General features: G+C 37.9%; 2 protein-coding genes and 1 long non-coding RNA gene across 3 annotated transcripts in view; 2 read left to right on the top strand and 1 right to left on the bottom strand.

Moving 5' to 3' along the window:
• Positions 1-5,100: 5,100 nt before the first annotated feature.
• Positions 5,101-13,349, bottom strand: LOC146489071 (uncharacterized). The gene is made up of 6 exons (XM_085106183.1): positions 12,889-13,349; positions 10,825-10,874; positions 9,609-9,833; positions 8,378-8,489; positions 6,643-6,771; positions 5,101-6,192 (listed from the first exon to the last, which is right to left on the bottom strand). The coding sequence occupies exons 1-6, from the start codon at positions 13,009-13,011 to the stop codon at positions 6,052-6,054; spliced, it is 780 nt and encodes a 259-aa protein (XP_084962309.1). The 5' UTR covers positions 13,012-13,349; the 3' UTR covers positions 5,101-6,051.
• Positions 13,350-13,681: 332 nt separating this feature from the next.
• Positions 13,682-15,506, top strand: part of LOC146489067 (ribosomal protein S6 kinase delta-1-like) — a 50,446-nt gene continuing 48,621 nt past the window's right edge. Inside the window, exon 1 of the mRNA XM_085105847.1 lies at positions 13,682-13,715. The gene's annotated coding sequence lies outside the window, so the exon portion shown is untranslated. The remainder of the gene's footprint in view (positions 13,716-15,506) is intronic.
• LOC146489070 (uncharacterized) lies at positions 13,723-15,285 on the top strand. The gene is made up of 2 exons (XR_014863909.1): positions 13,723-14,094; positions 15,149-15,285. It is a non-coding gene; the product is annotated as an uncharacterized LOC146489070 (long non-coding RNA).

Raw genomic sequence — 15,506 nt, 5'->3', positions numbered from 1 at the left:
CCTGTCGCGCGTTTCTATTAACGATTTGTCATTTTGAAAGCGTCAAAATCTTAGACTGTTATGTGTGCTAATGGGGTTACGACGGTTGCACATTCTATCCTGGTACTAAGAAGTAAACAACCGGTCATAAATGTGTTTAAGAACAATGAAAATTGATTATTTTAAAACTTCCTGCCATACGGAGCTTGAGCCCACAGTACGAGCGGCAGTCAAAACTGGTTATCCTACGTCATTAGCAAGTGACACTTCACTGTGGACTAAATGACAATACTATCGAATTTTTGTTTATCACCGCTCCAGCCGCTCTAGAGTTCCCGAAAATGGCCTATTTCTCCAACCTAAAGCAAACAGGAAACCACTAGATATTTTTCCCCAGCATTCTGGAACTTTCCACACAGCCACTTAGCTTCACTTAGTGAATAACACCTCACAGCGTTAAAAAGAAGGAGAGCGAAAAACCTTGACGTGACAACCGCTGCCGTCCGACGCGGGCAGTGCTTTTAAATGAGGTACTCCTTAAACAGTTTGCGCTGTTTTATGCGTTTAAATATAAAATATAGTACTAAATAAGTTAATAAATATGTATACAGAATAAAATTATTTACACGACTGTATACGCATGATTTAGTTTGCGGCTTCATGATGTATCCGCGAAAAAGTTTCAATTTCTACTTTTCATTTGGTTCTAATGGTTGATAGCATGCATTACTCACTTTTTTCGAATCACCGCCCCGAGCTTGTTGTGAGTTATCAGCGAGTAAGCCGTCAGTATCTTTTTTCAGCTGAGAATCTGAGTCTCACAACAGACATTTCCAGGCCAGATTTGGGAACTGAGTTCGCACAACATGTACCTCTAATATTTGCCAATTAAAATATTATAAATATCTACCTCTTGCTCTGAGTTTCAAGTTCATATTCAAAAATCCAACCAAGAAGAACAATTAGGTAGTGAACTGGCCCACAGGTAGCGAGTGCCAATCTAGGCGGGCCAGACTTTCAAATCACTCTATTGCTAGTTAGTAGTTAATTAGTAGCTAGTTGTTAAAATTTCACCTATTTCAGTACATTTAAACATTTCACCTATTAATTTAGACTTGATTCCTGTTATTGTTATTCAGATTTATGAAGATAATCCAAACCCTGATTCAAAACAGTAATAAGTTTAAGCCCCAAATTCGCATTATTTCCCTTATAATTTTATTAATACTTTACACACCTGTCAGACAAGTGGACTTCATAAAACTGCAGATTGTTCAAAAATCAAGAATAATAAATTTAAAAATTCTAAATCCCATCAATTATTATATGTTTCTGTTGACCCAGAGTTTTTGAATGGTTTTTGATGTTCCTCATTATTAAAGCCAACACTAAAGAAAACCATAAATTATGTTAACTGATAGTAGTGAAGTGTTCAGCAATAATTATTGTTATCAATCTTACATGTCCAGACAACTCTTGGCACTTCATTATTTTTTATCATGTTTGAAACTCAATGCACAAGGAACAACCCAAACTATAATTGTGGATGTGACGAGCTAATACTAAATTTCTGACAATGGCTACATCATGATGCCCAATAATAATAGTAATCTTTTATTAGGAAGCTTCCGGTCACTTAACGTGGTTTTCAGAAAGGTCTTTGATGGGATTTTGCAAGGATATATCCTTCAGTACTTATCCACAAAAGCTACTTAGAAAAAGGTTTGACAGCTAACACATTCATCTCATAGCCAGTATTCCCATCAACCTCATTATCAGCCTCCCAACTGATTGTAGCTTTCTCCACATGCTCCTGTTTACCATCCCTTATTCAATAAAATATACTGTAAATGTTATCAATCACATGCGATATATTTATGTTTGGCTATTTACTGTGTTGCATCTACTGTTTCGAGTCTCTTGTAATTGCCAAAGTCATTCTTCTCTTATTTAGTTTTGCTTATTTTTATTGAATTGCCAAAGAAGCCAACAAAATATACAGAAAAAAACAACAACAACAACAACAACGTACAAAAGAAGGAGGGGTATGGCAGGGGGAAGTAACAGGGCTGGGTCCCAATTGACAACTGCTCCATATAACTAAGAAAGAGAAAAAACACCCTGAAAACAAAGTCAACAAGAACCAAGAAAAAATAGCAATAGCAATAAAAAAATTAATAGGTTATTCAGGCCATTTTTTCATTATTCAATCGGTTAATAAAAATTTAATTTTCACAGGCGTGCATTTCCTTCTAATAATTTGTCTGGCTTTTTACTTTTGCTGTTTCTTTGTTACCCTATCTAAAACTCGCCCTACATGTACCTTCCACCTCTTGCTCATGGCATTCACTAACTTGATAAAAATGTCTGATGTTTGGGATCCATAAATTCTTACTCTAGTTCAAATGTGGGGGGGAGGGGGGGGGGGTCTATTTCCCCCCTTTCAATCTCATGTTTGGGGTTCCACCAATTGCAAACATTTTATTTTAAATGCAATGGGATACCAAGAGCACTTGCTAAGTTCTGTTTTCTCCACATAGTTTTAAACTGCGCAAAAATATTCCTGTATTAGTGAGCACTACCCATAGGAAACCTGAGTATCTCGGTGCCTACTATTGTTTGCGCAGTAACAATAGTAGGCACCGTCCTTAAAGACATTTAACATTTGACACTCTCCCACCCACGCGCCCTGTCTAAGGGGTGATGGATCTGGCTGGCAATACATTTACCAATGTTATTCAATTTTCATAATTTCTTTATTTATAACTATTTAATGGCACAAATCGGTAAATAAAAAGTAAAAAATATCTAAAATAGCCATAAGGATAATGGCCTCACACTGAGACAGATCACCAATTACCAAAACAAAAAATGTAGGGACAATAAATGACAATAACACTAGCCATAAAGTTAGTAAGTTAATTAATGAAATTATTTATATAAATTATAATGAAATCACTTATGTTGGTCGGTGAGCGAAGAGTCCAGTCCACAGTTGATCGATATAGCCTTCTTATTCCGTTCCGAGCTATTGCTGGGCTGCGTTTCAACATTTTACAGACACTGACAATAGCCGCACACTTTAAGTGTCTTTTTGAGGTTTAAAATACAAGTGCTTCAGGAGGATTGCAAGCAGAGGACGTGGAAAATTCTCGAAGATTTATACTCGTTGTTACCTAGCAGAGAAAGTGGTCGGGAATTTGTATCCCTAAACACTACAGTTCCCACAATTGGGGGAGATCAGTCTCTCAGAAATGTAAGAATAATTTGAAAAGCATATTTCACAACCAGAATGTAAACAAAAGCTGTCCATAAATTGTACGACGAGTCCAAAGCGTCGGAGTCTTCACTGTGAACCTCACGTGCGAAGGTCGCTATATACTGGTCATTCGACCGAAAACAAAACGACGCAGTAAATCGATCAATACTTATAGTTGCCGTGCTACGTCGTGAACTTGGCAAAATCAAAAGGACGAAACAGAAAACAACACTTCAGGCCATGCTAAATATTTCTCTTGCGCTTTCAATAAGTACTTCATGTAATTTCTCTTGCTTGGCACAACCAATCACAGAGCACAGACATCAATGACGTATGAAAACTCAGTTTTGACCCGTTGCTGAAATCTGATTGGTTGATTTAAATTTCAGACGCGCGGACCGTATGGCAGGTTTGTAAAACAATTGAAATTAATTTTTAACATTTGTTAACCGTAAAGGAAAGAAATTAACCGTTAGCCGTAAATTGGCCAAAATTTTAACCGTTAACTGTAAAAGCCATCACCCTCTTATAAGGGACTGGCAATAATTACCTGGAATGAGGGGTGGGGGGGGGGGGTGGGGAGGAGGGTGAGAAACGGGAGGCGGGGGGGACCACAATATAAAATAATATCCTAGTATCCTAGAGGGAAGGGGAATGCGAACTCGAACCAAAATCGATTTTCCCTGCATTTCCGTCATACATTTACTGTAACTTTACCCTCGGTAACTCGAACCTTCCGCTAACTAATCTCGTACCCAGAGTCCTCTGGCTTTTTGGTCAGCGGGTGGTCGCCAGTAGAGACTCTGGGGTACTGGAATTTTATTACCGCAGGTTTTCTGCGGTAAAACAATGGAAGCCGTTACGAGCCGATACGGGACAGCCAGTCAAAAATTTAAATAAAATTCCAGTTCCCCAGAGTCTCTTCTGGCGACCACACGCTGACTAAAAAGCCAGAGGACTGTGGGTATGAGACAAAGCAATTTTCGTTTCCCTTCAGGTTTTCACCTCACACATCGTCACGCAAGTAAAAAAATTAAATCCTCAACCATTCAATAGATTAAGTCAAGAAATTGATACTTTGGAAAAGAGTGATACTTAAACAACGTGTGAAAGCCACGGGGCTGTGCGATATCTCATAATCGAGAAAATGTACCACGGAAAATTACAGAGTTTAGTATGGGACGCCATGTTGGTGGACACCAACATAGCCACCAACATGGCGGTCGGAAACCAGCAAAAACATCTGGAGTTCACTTTGGCTATTTCAAAGCCTTTCTTCTCCCTGCTGAACTTTCACACATTGACATTGACGTTTCTATTACATGTTAGCTTATCAGACCTAAAAAATCACGAGGGAAATCGATGTTTTCATGTACGTGACATGTTTAGAGCAGCTGAATACTTCGGTCACGCAGTACGCAAAAATCTAAAATTCAAACTGCTCTATTTTCAAAACGAAGAATGCTATCCTGCTGAAAACAAGCAAGCCGATTGAAATTTATATTTCTTTTATGTGATGAAGATAAAAACCCAAAATTGCGTTTTGTTATGAATTTCAGTTTTTTATGACGTCACGTGAAAACCAAGAATATAATTTTACCCTCGATAACTCGAACCATGTTTGTCAAGACGTGGCAGGTCAAAATAAACAGTACTGCATTTTTTTTTTGCATCAACAAAACGTGCCAGTCCAGTTCAAGTATTCAGTACCTAGTCTTTTCCTGCTGCTTTGTTTTGTTTTGTTTCAGGTTATGTTACGGTCTGTTTTATAATTTAGAAATATTGTTCCATTTTCACTCGACTTCTCTACAATTAAATTTGATTCAAATGACGTCACTATGTGAATAGAAATACTTAGTAAACACCGTTTATCAAGTTGTTTATTAAAAACGCGTCTCTTAACGCTTGTCTTTAAGATCTTAGCAGGCTTTTTGGCTTTAACATAAATATAAAATGATAATTTGGGTCACTTTTTTAGATCAGTTATCCAGGTTGTCACTTGTTTTTAGAATAATGTGACTTTGGCTATATTTTCGTGAACGCTTCATTTTGGGAGGAGGCGCGGTGGCGTAGTGTCATGGTGTACAGTAATGTTGCAACTACCATCTTAAAATTGTAAAACCTTCTCGGGACGAATACACAAATAAGAGCAGTTGGGCAAACGGAAGCACGGTCTGACCTTTAATACGCAATTTATCCGATAGTAATAGTATAACCCTCTTCGTTTTTGGAATGCCGTGCAATTTCAATTGCAATTCAAGTGCAATTTCAATGCAATTTATACCCTCCCCCTCCCCAAAAGCCCAAGTTTTTTGGGGTTTTTGTTTACCCAACCAATAATGAAACGCAAAATGCCCTCCTATAAAATACCCCCTCCAAAACCAGGTTCTTTTTGAACGAAAATACGGACGCTTTCAATTTGTCAACACTGGACGGCCAGACCGTAAACAGAATGTACCAATTTGAAGAATAAGTTTTATCCTTACGCTAGTCCTTCGAATTTCTTCAAAATAGCGCGTACCATTTTCGAAGTGATCATTTTAAAAGATTTTGCACGACCATTACCTCAAAATAACGCATTCGATGTACAAACTGGTCGGTTCTCACATATGGAAAGCGCCCTACAATTGGCCATTATCACCACGGAGTGACTGTACAACTACTTCCATAATTTGTCAATCTTTGTTTTGTTTTCATTTGGTAAACATATTTTGATTTCTTAATGCGCACCTTGTTTGCTGTATAAAGTGCCTATAAAATACTCTTAAATATAAATAATGTTACTAAAATAAGCTATTTGTAACTCCATCGAGCTAGTATGTCCAATGTTGTGATTCCTTTGTGCTATCGCAGAGTTTTACAATAAGTTTCCTGTTTTCAGAGTCAGTGTCAAGACATTTGCTCTCTTGTGCACCGTCATCCAGTATAAAGCTCAGCCTTGATCGAATCCATTTCTGCAATAAAACAAGATAAATATGTGTTATTAAAGCTAATCACAATAAGGTTTGTTGCCAGCTACACTGTAGTAAGTTTTCATTGACAATATCGTGAACAAAATTCCTTGTTTTCTTGAAAGCAACAGTCTCTCCCAAATGTACATGACAAACAAGCAAATGTTCTCCCTTGTCAAACTCCTGAATCCAAAGTTGCCACGCCGGATTTTGAACAGTTAGAAGATTAAATTTGATGTTCATACGAGAAAGTAAACCTTTCTGATCTTACTAATAAAAACCGTGTCAAGAACACACTTGCTGTTCGTTTACAGTCGAACCAGTTTCGCTTTTTTGCGACTTTTTTCCTTGCTGGACACCTGTTTTTACCAGTTTTTGAACAAGGAGAAACTTTGTCAAAGGAAGACTTGAAACATGTTGCCGCGTACAGCCGAGAATACATACACTTCCTACCTGCTGAGGGTCATTTTCATCACAAGATGCTGTTTTTACCAGGCTTCCATCACTGCCACCATCAGCCCGTAAACACATGTCTATGGCTTTATTTTCAATGAGTCGATTTGAATCGTGGTGTCTCCAAGCCTAATAAGGAGAGAGAGACGATGAAAAAGAAAAAGGAATGTGTAGACCCCCCCCCCCCCCCCTTTCAGAGGCACCTACGGTTTCACTTTCCAGTAAGCAACACCGCCAGCTATCTAGCTATCCAGTCTTTTACCAACGTCTCCCTATGCTTCCACTATATCTTCCTTGGCCTCTAAATTTTTATCTTTAAAACATCGGAGCTTTTGATCGAAGAAAGTTTACTGTTTTTCGGTTACGTTTTAACGTGTTATACAACCCACACAAATTAAATGCTCTGTGCACAGCAACATTCAACCTACCATTCGGCCACAATTTTGTTTATTGTCTACTTAATATGAACCATAAATCAGAACACCACGGGTATTACCATTTGCATGAAAAATAAAGAAATTTTGGAGCACAAAATTCTCTGGAATTCCACCCACATTTTGGATGGTGCATCCTTTTGTTAAGGCCTGGCTAAACTAAGCAACATTGTTGCGGAAACATTGTTTCTTGTTATGTTTCCGTGGTGGCTAAATTAGCGGGAAGCAAACGAAATGTTTTGCTGCCCCGGTGGTACCCTGGGTACCAGAGGTTTTTTTCTCGCGCGCGAGAAACCGCGCGTGAAAAGTCTCTGGCATCCTGGGTACCCTGGTGGCTAAACGAGGAAACAATGTTTCCGAAGACGTTTCCGAAAACAAAGGGTCACGCATGCGCACAATAATTAACTGACTCTGTTGCTAGGAAACATTTTTAATGAGCAGCACTGGTAACTAGTCAACATTGCTTTCACGGTGGCTAAACTGGGAAACATATGTTTCGGAAGCAAAATTTGTGTCCGGGAAGCAAAAATGTTTTTGCTTTTGACCTGACGCAAACAAATTTTCTTCTTTCCGAGCAGCAAAATTTGTTTCCGCAACATGTGTTTCCCTCGCGGCTACACTGGGAAACATTTATCTCTGTAACAATGTTTCCTAGTTCTGCCAGGCATTTACTATGCATACAGAGATGGGCCGAGAAACTCGCGTTTTTTGAGGATAGTGCCTATTAATACTGAGGGATACTGAGGTATTTTTGCACGACTTATGAGCCGCTCTTAGCAAGAGTTATTGGAATCCAAAAAGAACAGTGGGGCAACTGTGCATTTTTCAGAGATAATTAGGCTTCAATTGAACTTAAATACTACACATTGCTTAATATGTATTTTAAAGCTTTCAGAATTATTGTTGAGTTTACTTAATTATCTCTGAGAAATGCACAGTATCCGCCTATTTTCTTTTTTTTTGGGAAATCCAATAACCCTTGCTAAAATCTGCTTTTCCTGCATAGTAAGGGAATGAAATTTATCATTCGATATCACTCAGATATTTAATTAAATCCTGATCAGCTTGTTTGAGTAGAAGCAAATTAAAAAGAAAGAAAAAGAAAAAAAAAATGACAGGAAATACAACTACTCCTTAAAATAAATATTGACACCTCTCAGGTGTGAAAGTAAGTTTGAACCAAGTGCATGGGGCAAAATAGTCTGAAATGCAAAATTAAGAGGTTCTTTAAGAGGTTCTGTTCAAAATTTCCCAGAGGTACAGGTAGCCCTCCATGAAACAGCTTGTGAACAAGTATTCACCTGATTTCTTTCTTGTCCATGACACTCAAATAACTCAACATCACTGCCGACAGACTGTTCCATTGAATCAATACATGTTTGACTGGCACTGGACTTTATCTCTATAGGCCCTCTGTAGGTTAAGAGTCACAGCCAATTTTTTTACCACATCATTTCATCATGATAAGTTTTGGCATTATGGGAAACTTGGAAAAAAAAGCCGAGCTCCAGATGGGATTTCATTTGAACCCACGACCCTCCGTGATCTAGTTGAAATTTGCTCTAACCACTGAGCTACTGGAGACTCCATGGTGAGCAAGGGTGAAATGTGGGTCTTTGACTAGAACTGCATCACACAGTCACATAATCAAATCAATACAGACCCATATGTCTCATAACTGCATCATGCAGTCACATTAAGGCATATCAGAGATGCAAATCACCTTGTTGTGAAACTGCAGCTGATCCCTTCTTATCATTCCCTTTGAGCAACCAATGCACTGAGAGATGCAAATTAAGCTAGACAGGGTTTTTAGTGACAGTGGCAGGCATGTACTTTGATAAAGGAAATCCAAGTTCTCCCAACAGTAGTCAAACCTATAATGACCTTCTGATTAGACTTGGTCATAGGTTTGACTCCTATGGGGGAACTCAGATTTTCTTTTTCCAAGTAAGCCTGACTGAATAACACATCTGTACCATTTATTCACCAGGTTTAAACAAAACATCACATTAATTTTCTTTTACAATATTAAACTTTTTCCTTACCGTATTTATTCAATTAACTGCCCTGGGTGCTTATTAAATTTTGGGCCCATAAGGGTGGGCACTTATTTGAGGTGGGTGCTAATTCAAGGGTGGGCGCTTATTATTTTCCCAACATTTTCTGCAAGCAGGGACATTCTTAGAGAATAACAAAACAAGACATTAAAGCAAAGCGCAAAAGCTAACATAAACAAGCCATAAACAATATAAAAGTTCATTGACTACTGTATCTGAAACCAATTGTGGAACACAACTGACTCTCCTCTTACTTCACACTGGGCTAGTACAAGAATGTTTTTTGTTGGCCAGAGGGGGTGGGGTGGGCACTTATTCCAGGGACGTGGGCCCTTATTAACTTATTGGACTTTCAGGCTGAGTACTTATTTGAGGTGGGTGCTTATTTGAACGTAGGTGGTTAATCGAATAAATACGGTATTATTAATACTTAAAGAGGGTCAAATAGAAAAAGTTGACTAATTAATATTACTTCGTCTCCAGTGTCCTTGAATCTTCCGGAGGTTTCTCATCTTTAGTGTCTGAAGTTCCACGATGCAAAGCATTCAATGCATGTAAGGCCAACTGCCGCTTTTCAGCAAACTCCTTCTCCAAAGCACTTATCTTATTGTCTAAAGTAGACAGTGTGAGGTTGATCTTCTTATGGAGAGCTCTTGTGAGGTCCAAGGCAGAAGACTTGCCTTCATTGATCTCTGAGCTACAATGAAAATATTGAAAAGATCCTATAAAATATGATTACTATACAGACACAAAATAAAAGCCTAAAATATTTGGTTAATGTCACTGTTCCAGCCGCATAAAAAAAGGTGACTGAGATGATCTTTTGAGCTAAGCCGCCATTACATGTTGAAACTTTTAGCTCAAACTTGTACATGTGTGCAACGGTGAACGAGACCAGTTTCATGAAGTGGTGTTATGTGGTGAAACTCTTGTTTTTTCACCACTGTGACCGTTGTGAGCCGTTGCAGAAGTAGAAAGTGGTTCTACATTTTGTGAAACTTGTCTCGCAACGGAAGTTCGAAAAAGTTTCATGAAACCAACCATGTTACACAGTACAATGCCTGCTGAAACTTGTTTTGCAGCGCAGTTGCACACAAGTCTCAGCTAAAAGTTTCAATGTGTAACGGCGGCTTTAAACAGAGTTATGTTAGGTATATATGTGCAAGGCCTTTTGCAGAAGCCCAGTTGCCTGTGGCACCCTAGAAATTGCTCTGTGTGCCTAAGTTTTTTTGCAGTGCCAGCTCAGCGCCTAACATTTTCATAGGTTGGGCACCTAACTCCTTGGCTTAAATAAATAATGGCCTTATAGGTTCTTTGAGATGTTGTTTCTTAGGTAACAGCTAGCTAGCCTTGTGTTGTTGTGACCACAAACACAGCTACTGCATATGGGGTGCCATGCACACTTCATTAACCATGTGTTACTGTCTAGGTTGTAAAACGTTATAAAAAAACAGAGTCATCAGCAAACTGATATTATTTGAAAAGTCCCTTGAGGTTTCACTGTTTGTAGACCAGGGGTTGATGGGGGCATAGAAGGATCTTACATCAACAAAGGTCTTTAATGTATGACAAAAAAGTACAATAAAAACCTTTGTTGTTCTTTGTTTTTTGTATCTTTTCTTCAGTCTAAACAGGCTAATGTACTGCATACTGTAGGTAATTTTATCAGACAGCTGCAGGTAGCTTACCTTAAATTATCAATTTGCTCTTGAAGAGAAGAACTCAGCTTTGATACCAGCTAAAAAAAAGACACAATATTTAAATAAATAAATATAATAATAATAATAATAATAATAATAATATTTTAACATGACTTGGGGTATCAAATATTGGAATATTTTTGTGTGAAACTGAAACAAATAATTGACATGCCAGTTTGGGTGATTCAGAAACGACACAAAACATTACAGGTCAAGAAGTCTGAGATGCAGTCTGAGTGATGATGATGTTTTTGATCCACTGGCGTGAGGTACATGCATTCATGAGACTTATGCTAATGCTGTATGAGAGATGGTGGGTAATTTAACTAAACTACCTTAGTTCTAAAGGGGGTGTAAAGGAGAAATTCACTGAGTTTGAAGCAGACTCAGATACACCTGTAGCTGGCAATATTATTACCAGTCTTATCGGGCCTGGTTTTCCGTTACCAATTATTATTTGAGGGCTGTACTAGCCAGCATGAAGCAAGATGAAGCACTTTCCTTGTCCAAGTTTTTTGCTAGTTCAAAATTAATCCCCAAAGAGCATTTATAACAAATTGCATCCTGAAAGCTCAACCCTTATGAAGTGAGCTAATAATTTAGGGGAAAATTCAAATGATTCCACAGCGAAGTTTGTTTGAAATGAAATGTGTGTCAACATAAATTCTTAAAATGCGGCTGGATTGCAGGAATGTAAACAAGTTTGAATGGTGAGTTTGCAGACATCTATGAAGTCTTAATTTCCATCGTGACAGCCATGAGAGTAACTGTTCTGGTTAAAAAAGAGGAAGGCCTGCAAGACCACTTCTCTATATTGGCCACTTTTCCCCTCTGTCTTTCAACTGAACATAGCTTCTTGTGTGCAAATTAACAGTGAGCTTGCTATGAATTGCAGTATTTGATACTGCTTGTTTAACCGGCCATATTTTTAACCATGTCTGAATGCTCCTCTACCACACCAGTCAGGGCCATATAGCAACGGTAACCTCCAATGCAGCCATTTTAAGCCTGGTTTCATATGATCGCAATGATCACAGCACGATGATTGCTGTGACCCTTGCTATTGTTGTGATCATAAGGAAACCAGACTTTAGGGCCGTCATGGGGAGGAGGGACCAATATGATGCTCCTAAAAGTGACTGCATGGGAGGCTAAAGACACGGCAGGGGATGCAGAAAGGAAGAGTGCTACTTGGTGCAAGTATCCCACAGTCTAGGAGTGAGTATGAATAATGTGGGAGATTATCTAATTGTCGCAGGTCGTGGGTTAGGGTTAGGGTTAGCAACAATTTACCCACGACAGTTTACCTGTGACCCGTGACAATTAGCTACTCCCAAATAATGTAATGACTTGCAAATACCATTAAGCACTTGAGCGAGACTGATTTTGGCAAGATTTTCGCACAGCGCAATTATGCATACATTTTGCGAGTCAAACTCTATTCATGATCATAATGTTCTTTGTGTAAGAGGTGAGTATGGCTGTGCGGGAAATCTTGATTTTTTAAAGAAATATCAATAAAGAAGACAAAAATGTTTTTGCATTTTTCAACATTTTCTGGGGCCATGGGCAGACCGTGTCCACAGACCCCCCATTGACGCTAGCACCTTCGCCGGCGCTCAGAACAATTGAAAGTCTGACTACATTCACATTTACATTCAATTTCGACGGTAAGGTCGTTAGACATCACACCAACGTTAAAAATGATGCAAAAAGTTAAGAATAATAGCAATAAGTAAGTTAAATTAAATATGAGTTTAAAATATAGGTAGATAAATAAATAAATAAGAAAATAATAATTGAAATACATAGATCATATATTCAGTAAAATACTAGGAAATCTCGGTCTTAAATGTCTCTAAAGAATCACTTTCAAGTGTCTTTCGACTATAAAGACCCTGAATAAACAATCCATAAAAAACACACACACACAAAAAAAACAAAAACAAGATAACCGCTCGTTTACACTCGATGTTATTCCTTTATACGCTTTATTCAATTTGGTAAAATTATTGCCAGTGAAAACAAGGCTTATTATAAATTAACACCTACCCTGTTAGCCATCCCGATATCGTATCTTCTCCTTACGAATAATGTCCCACTTAGAAAGAATATACCAGCCCATGTTACAACACACAGGACAAACACGATTTTCTTATGTTTTTGCACCGACATGAAAAAACTCGACAATGGATAAACTACGGTTATCCTAGTCAATCAACATCTGTACATGTGTGTGAGGCATCAAATAAGCTCAGGTCCACGGTCGATACACGGAAACAATGAGTTTGCCAATTCACTCTTTCTCTCTTGCGTTTGTTGCTGGTTTGTTGTATTAACTGAGGACAGAGGAAGACCTTGTTTAAAGCTGGAAAGTGAGGAAATCTTGGACAGACAACTAGCTGTTATGGCCTAAGCTATTCTTACACGTCACACATTCAATCTTGGGTTCAAAGATCGATGTCATGGTGATTTCTATAAACTTTTTTTTTTTTTGAAAATGAGCGGAGTAAAATTCAGTCACATAAAAAGTGACGATCACACAGCACAGGAGCCGTGAAGCGTGACACGAGAGACACGTGAGACAAAAGGCCTCATCTCTCGTGTGGGGTAGGGTGCGGTACTGTCCGTTGTGGTGTTTCCATAAAAGCGGGGCTATAAACAATTATTTTTTTGCTGTTCAGTATGAAATAAGCTCATTTAAAAATGATAAAAATTCAAGTTTCTTAAGCTCTTCAATATGTTATTGAGGTTGTAATAAATTATACCCTCCCCAGGGTCCTTGGGGTTTTTGACCACCATTATCAACGCACAAAGGAGCCTGGAAACGAGTTTAGTATAAAGAAAAACAAGATGGCGGAGAGTTTACTGGAATAGAAGGTTGAGAAAAGATAACATCGGCCTAAGGGAGGTGACGTCATCAGGTTATTCTTCGGAGCAGCCACGAACCGAGATCCGATTATACCGGAAATTGACCTGCATTCACTCTCTTTCAGTAGTAATGGCGGACGACGTCGGGGAAATAAAGACTTCGAACGTTTGTTAGGATTCGTTATGGTAGAATACGGAGTTCTTTCCACTTTCGTTTCTCGGCGTCTGAACACTGACCTCAAGGATTTTACGTTCGATTTGTGGAAGAAACGTGGAACTATGAAAACAGTCAAGATTTGCTCAGGTAACATCGACCTACGGGAGGTTATCATCGACCTAAAGGAGGTTAACATCGGCCTACGGGAGGTTAACATCGACCTAAGGGAGGTACGTTTTATAGCACCACGTTTGTATCGTATGTGTTATACTGGCACAATCGTACACATGGAAAGCTTATTTGCAAGCATTAAAACTGACAATCTTGCAGGAACTTTTCTAATCATTGACCTGAGTGTCATTTCATTAATTTTATTACCAACTCATAACATCCGCCTACAGGAGGTTAACATCTACCTAAGGGAGGTACAGTGGCTTACAGTGTATATTTTATAACTTGTGTATTATAAAAGTCAATTCATAGACATAGAAGCTTACTCTCTAGCAGGGAAACTTGGGATCATAAGGAGCTTTTCTATCATTGACTTGAATTTCATAAATATTTTCATTTTTACCAACTCATAACATCCGCCTGTAGGAGGTAAACATCTACCTAAGGGAGGTTATGGTATTATAATAAGGAAGGATGGACTTGAAGAAAGCTTACAAATCTTAAGGGGCTTTTGCATTTCGTGCACATGCCGTTTTAGAATAAATTTATTTATAAAGAATTATTATTATTATTATTTTTATTATTAATAGTATTATTATTATTATTATTATTATTATTATTATTATTATTATTATTATTATTTAAAAAGCCTTTTAATCTCACTAGAATGAGATTAATGAGAGTTTTCTCATTTTTTTATTTACACTCATAACATGGAATAAAATATATTATTATCAACACACTGACCTATGCCTGGCCATTTATATTCATCTAATGAAACAATTTTACGGCCATAAAGATTTGCTGTGAGAGGTGTTATGTGTTTAAATAGAAAAAATGCAGGTGCATTAAAATAGCATAATAGCTGTTATGTTTTCTTGTTGTTGTTGTCGTTTTTTCTTGGTTGACCCCATCAACCTGTAATTTCCACATTAAATTTTGCTAGAAGTGACTGTTTATGACTGTTGAAATGATAGTTCATTTTTAAAACTATAACCCTCAATATGTCAGAATTTATTTTAATTTAATTTGTGATCACTTACAAGAGGTTTGACTGTTTGACTGCTTACTACAGTACATTAACAATATTGGTTTTCTTTTATTTCTTTTCAGAATTCAATACTTAAACTGTGCAGACCGCTGAAGAAACTGCTACTTCAAAGACACCTATGACTCATCAATTCCTCAAAAGACATTGTGTACAACAGATGTTGTTGAACTGTTATTGTCAAGCTTGACCTCTCGTCATGTGGCAAAATGATGTAAAATTTGATATTCAAGTTTGTAGGGTTAATTGACGGAGGATCTCCCATATAATGATGGATTGGATGCAAATGGTCATAATTTTGTTCCTCTCTGGCAGGAAATTGTGTAGATTGGTATATATGTACCACTTAGCGTACAAAGATACAAAATGACCAACATTTTTAAGTAATGTTTAATTGGAAGAAAGATTCTTAGTCCTTTCTAG

Source organism: Pavona decussata, unplaced genomic scaffold (genome assembly GCF_977016875.1).
Source record: "Pavona decussata unplaced genomic scaffold, jaPavDecu1.1 SCAFFOLD_6, whole genome shotgun sequence".
In the NCBI taxonomy this organism is placed as follows: domain Eukaryota; kingdom Metazoa; phylum Cnidaria; class Anthozoa; order Scleractinia; family Agariciidae; genus Pavona; species Pavona decussata.
The sequence above is the reverse complement of the archived record's forward strand: the minus strand, read 5'-3'. Positions and strand labels throughout refer to the sequence as shown.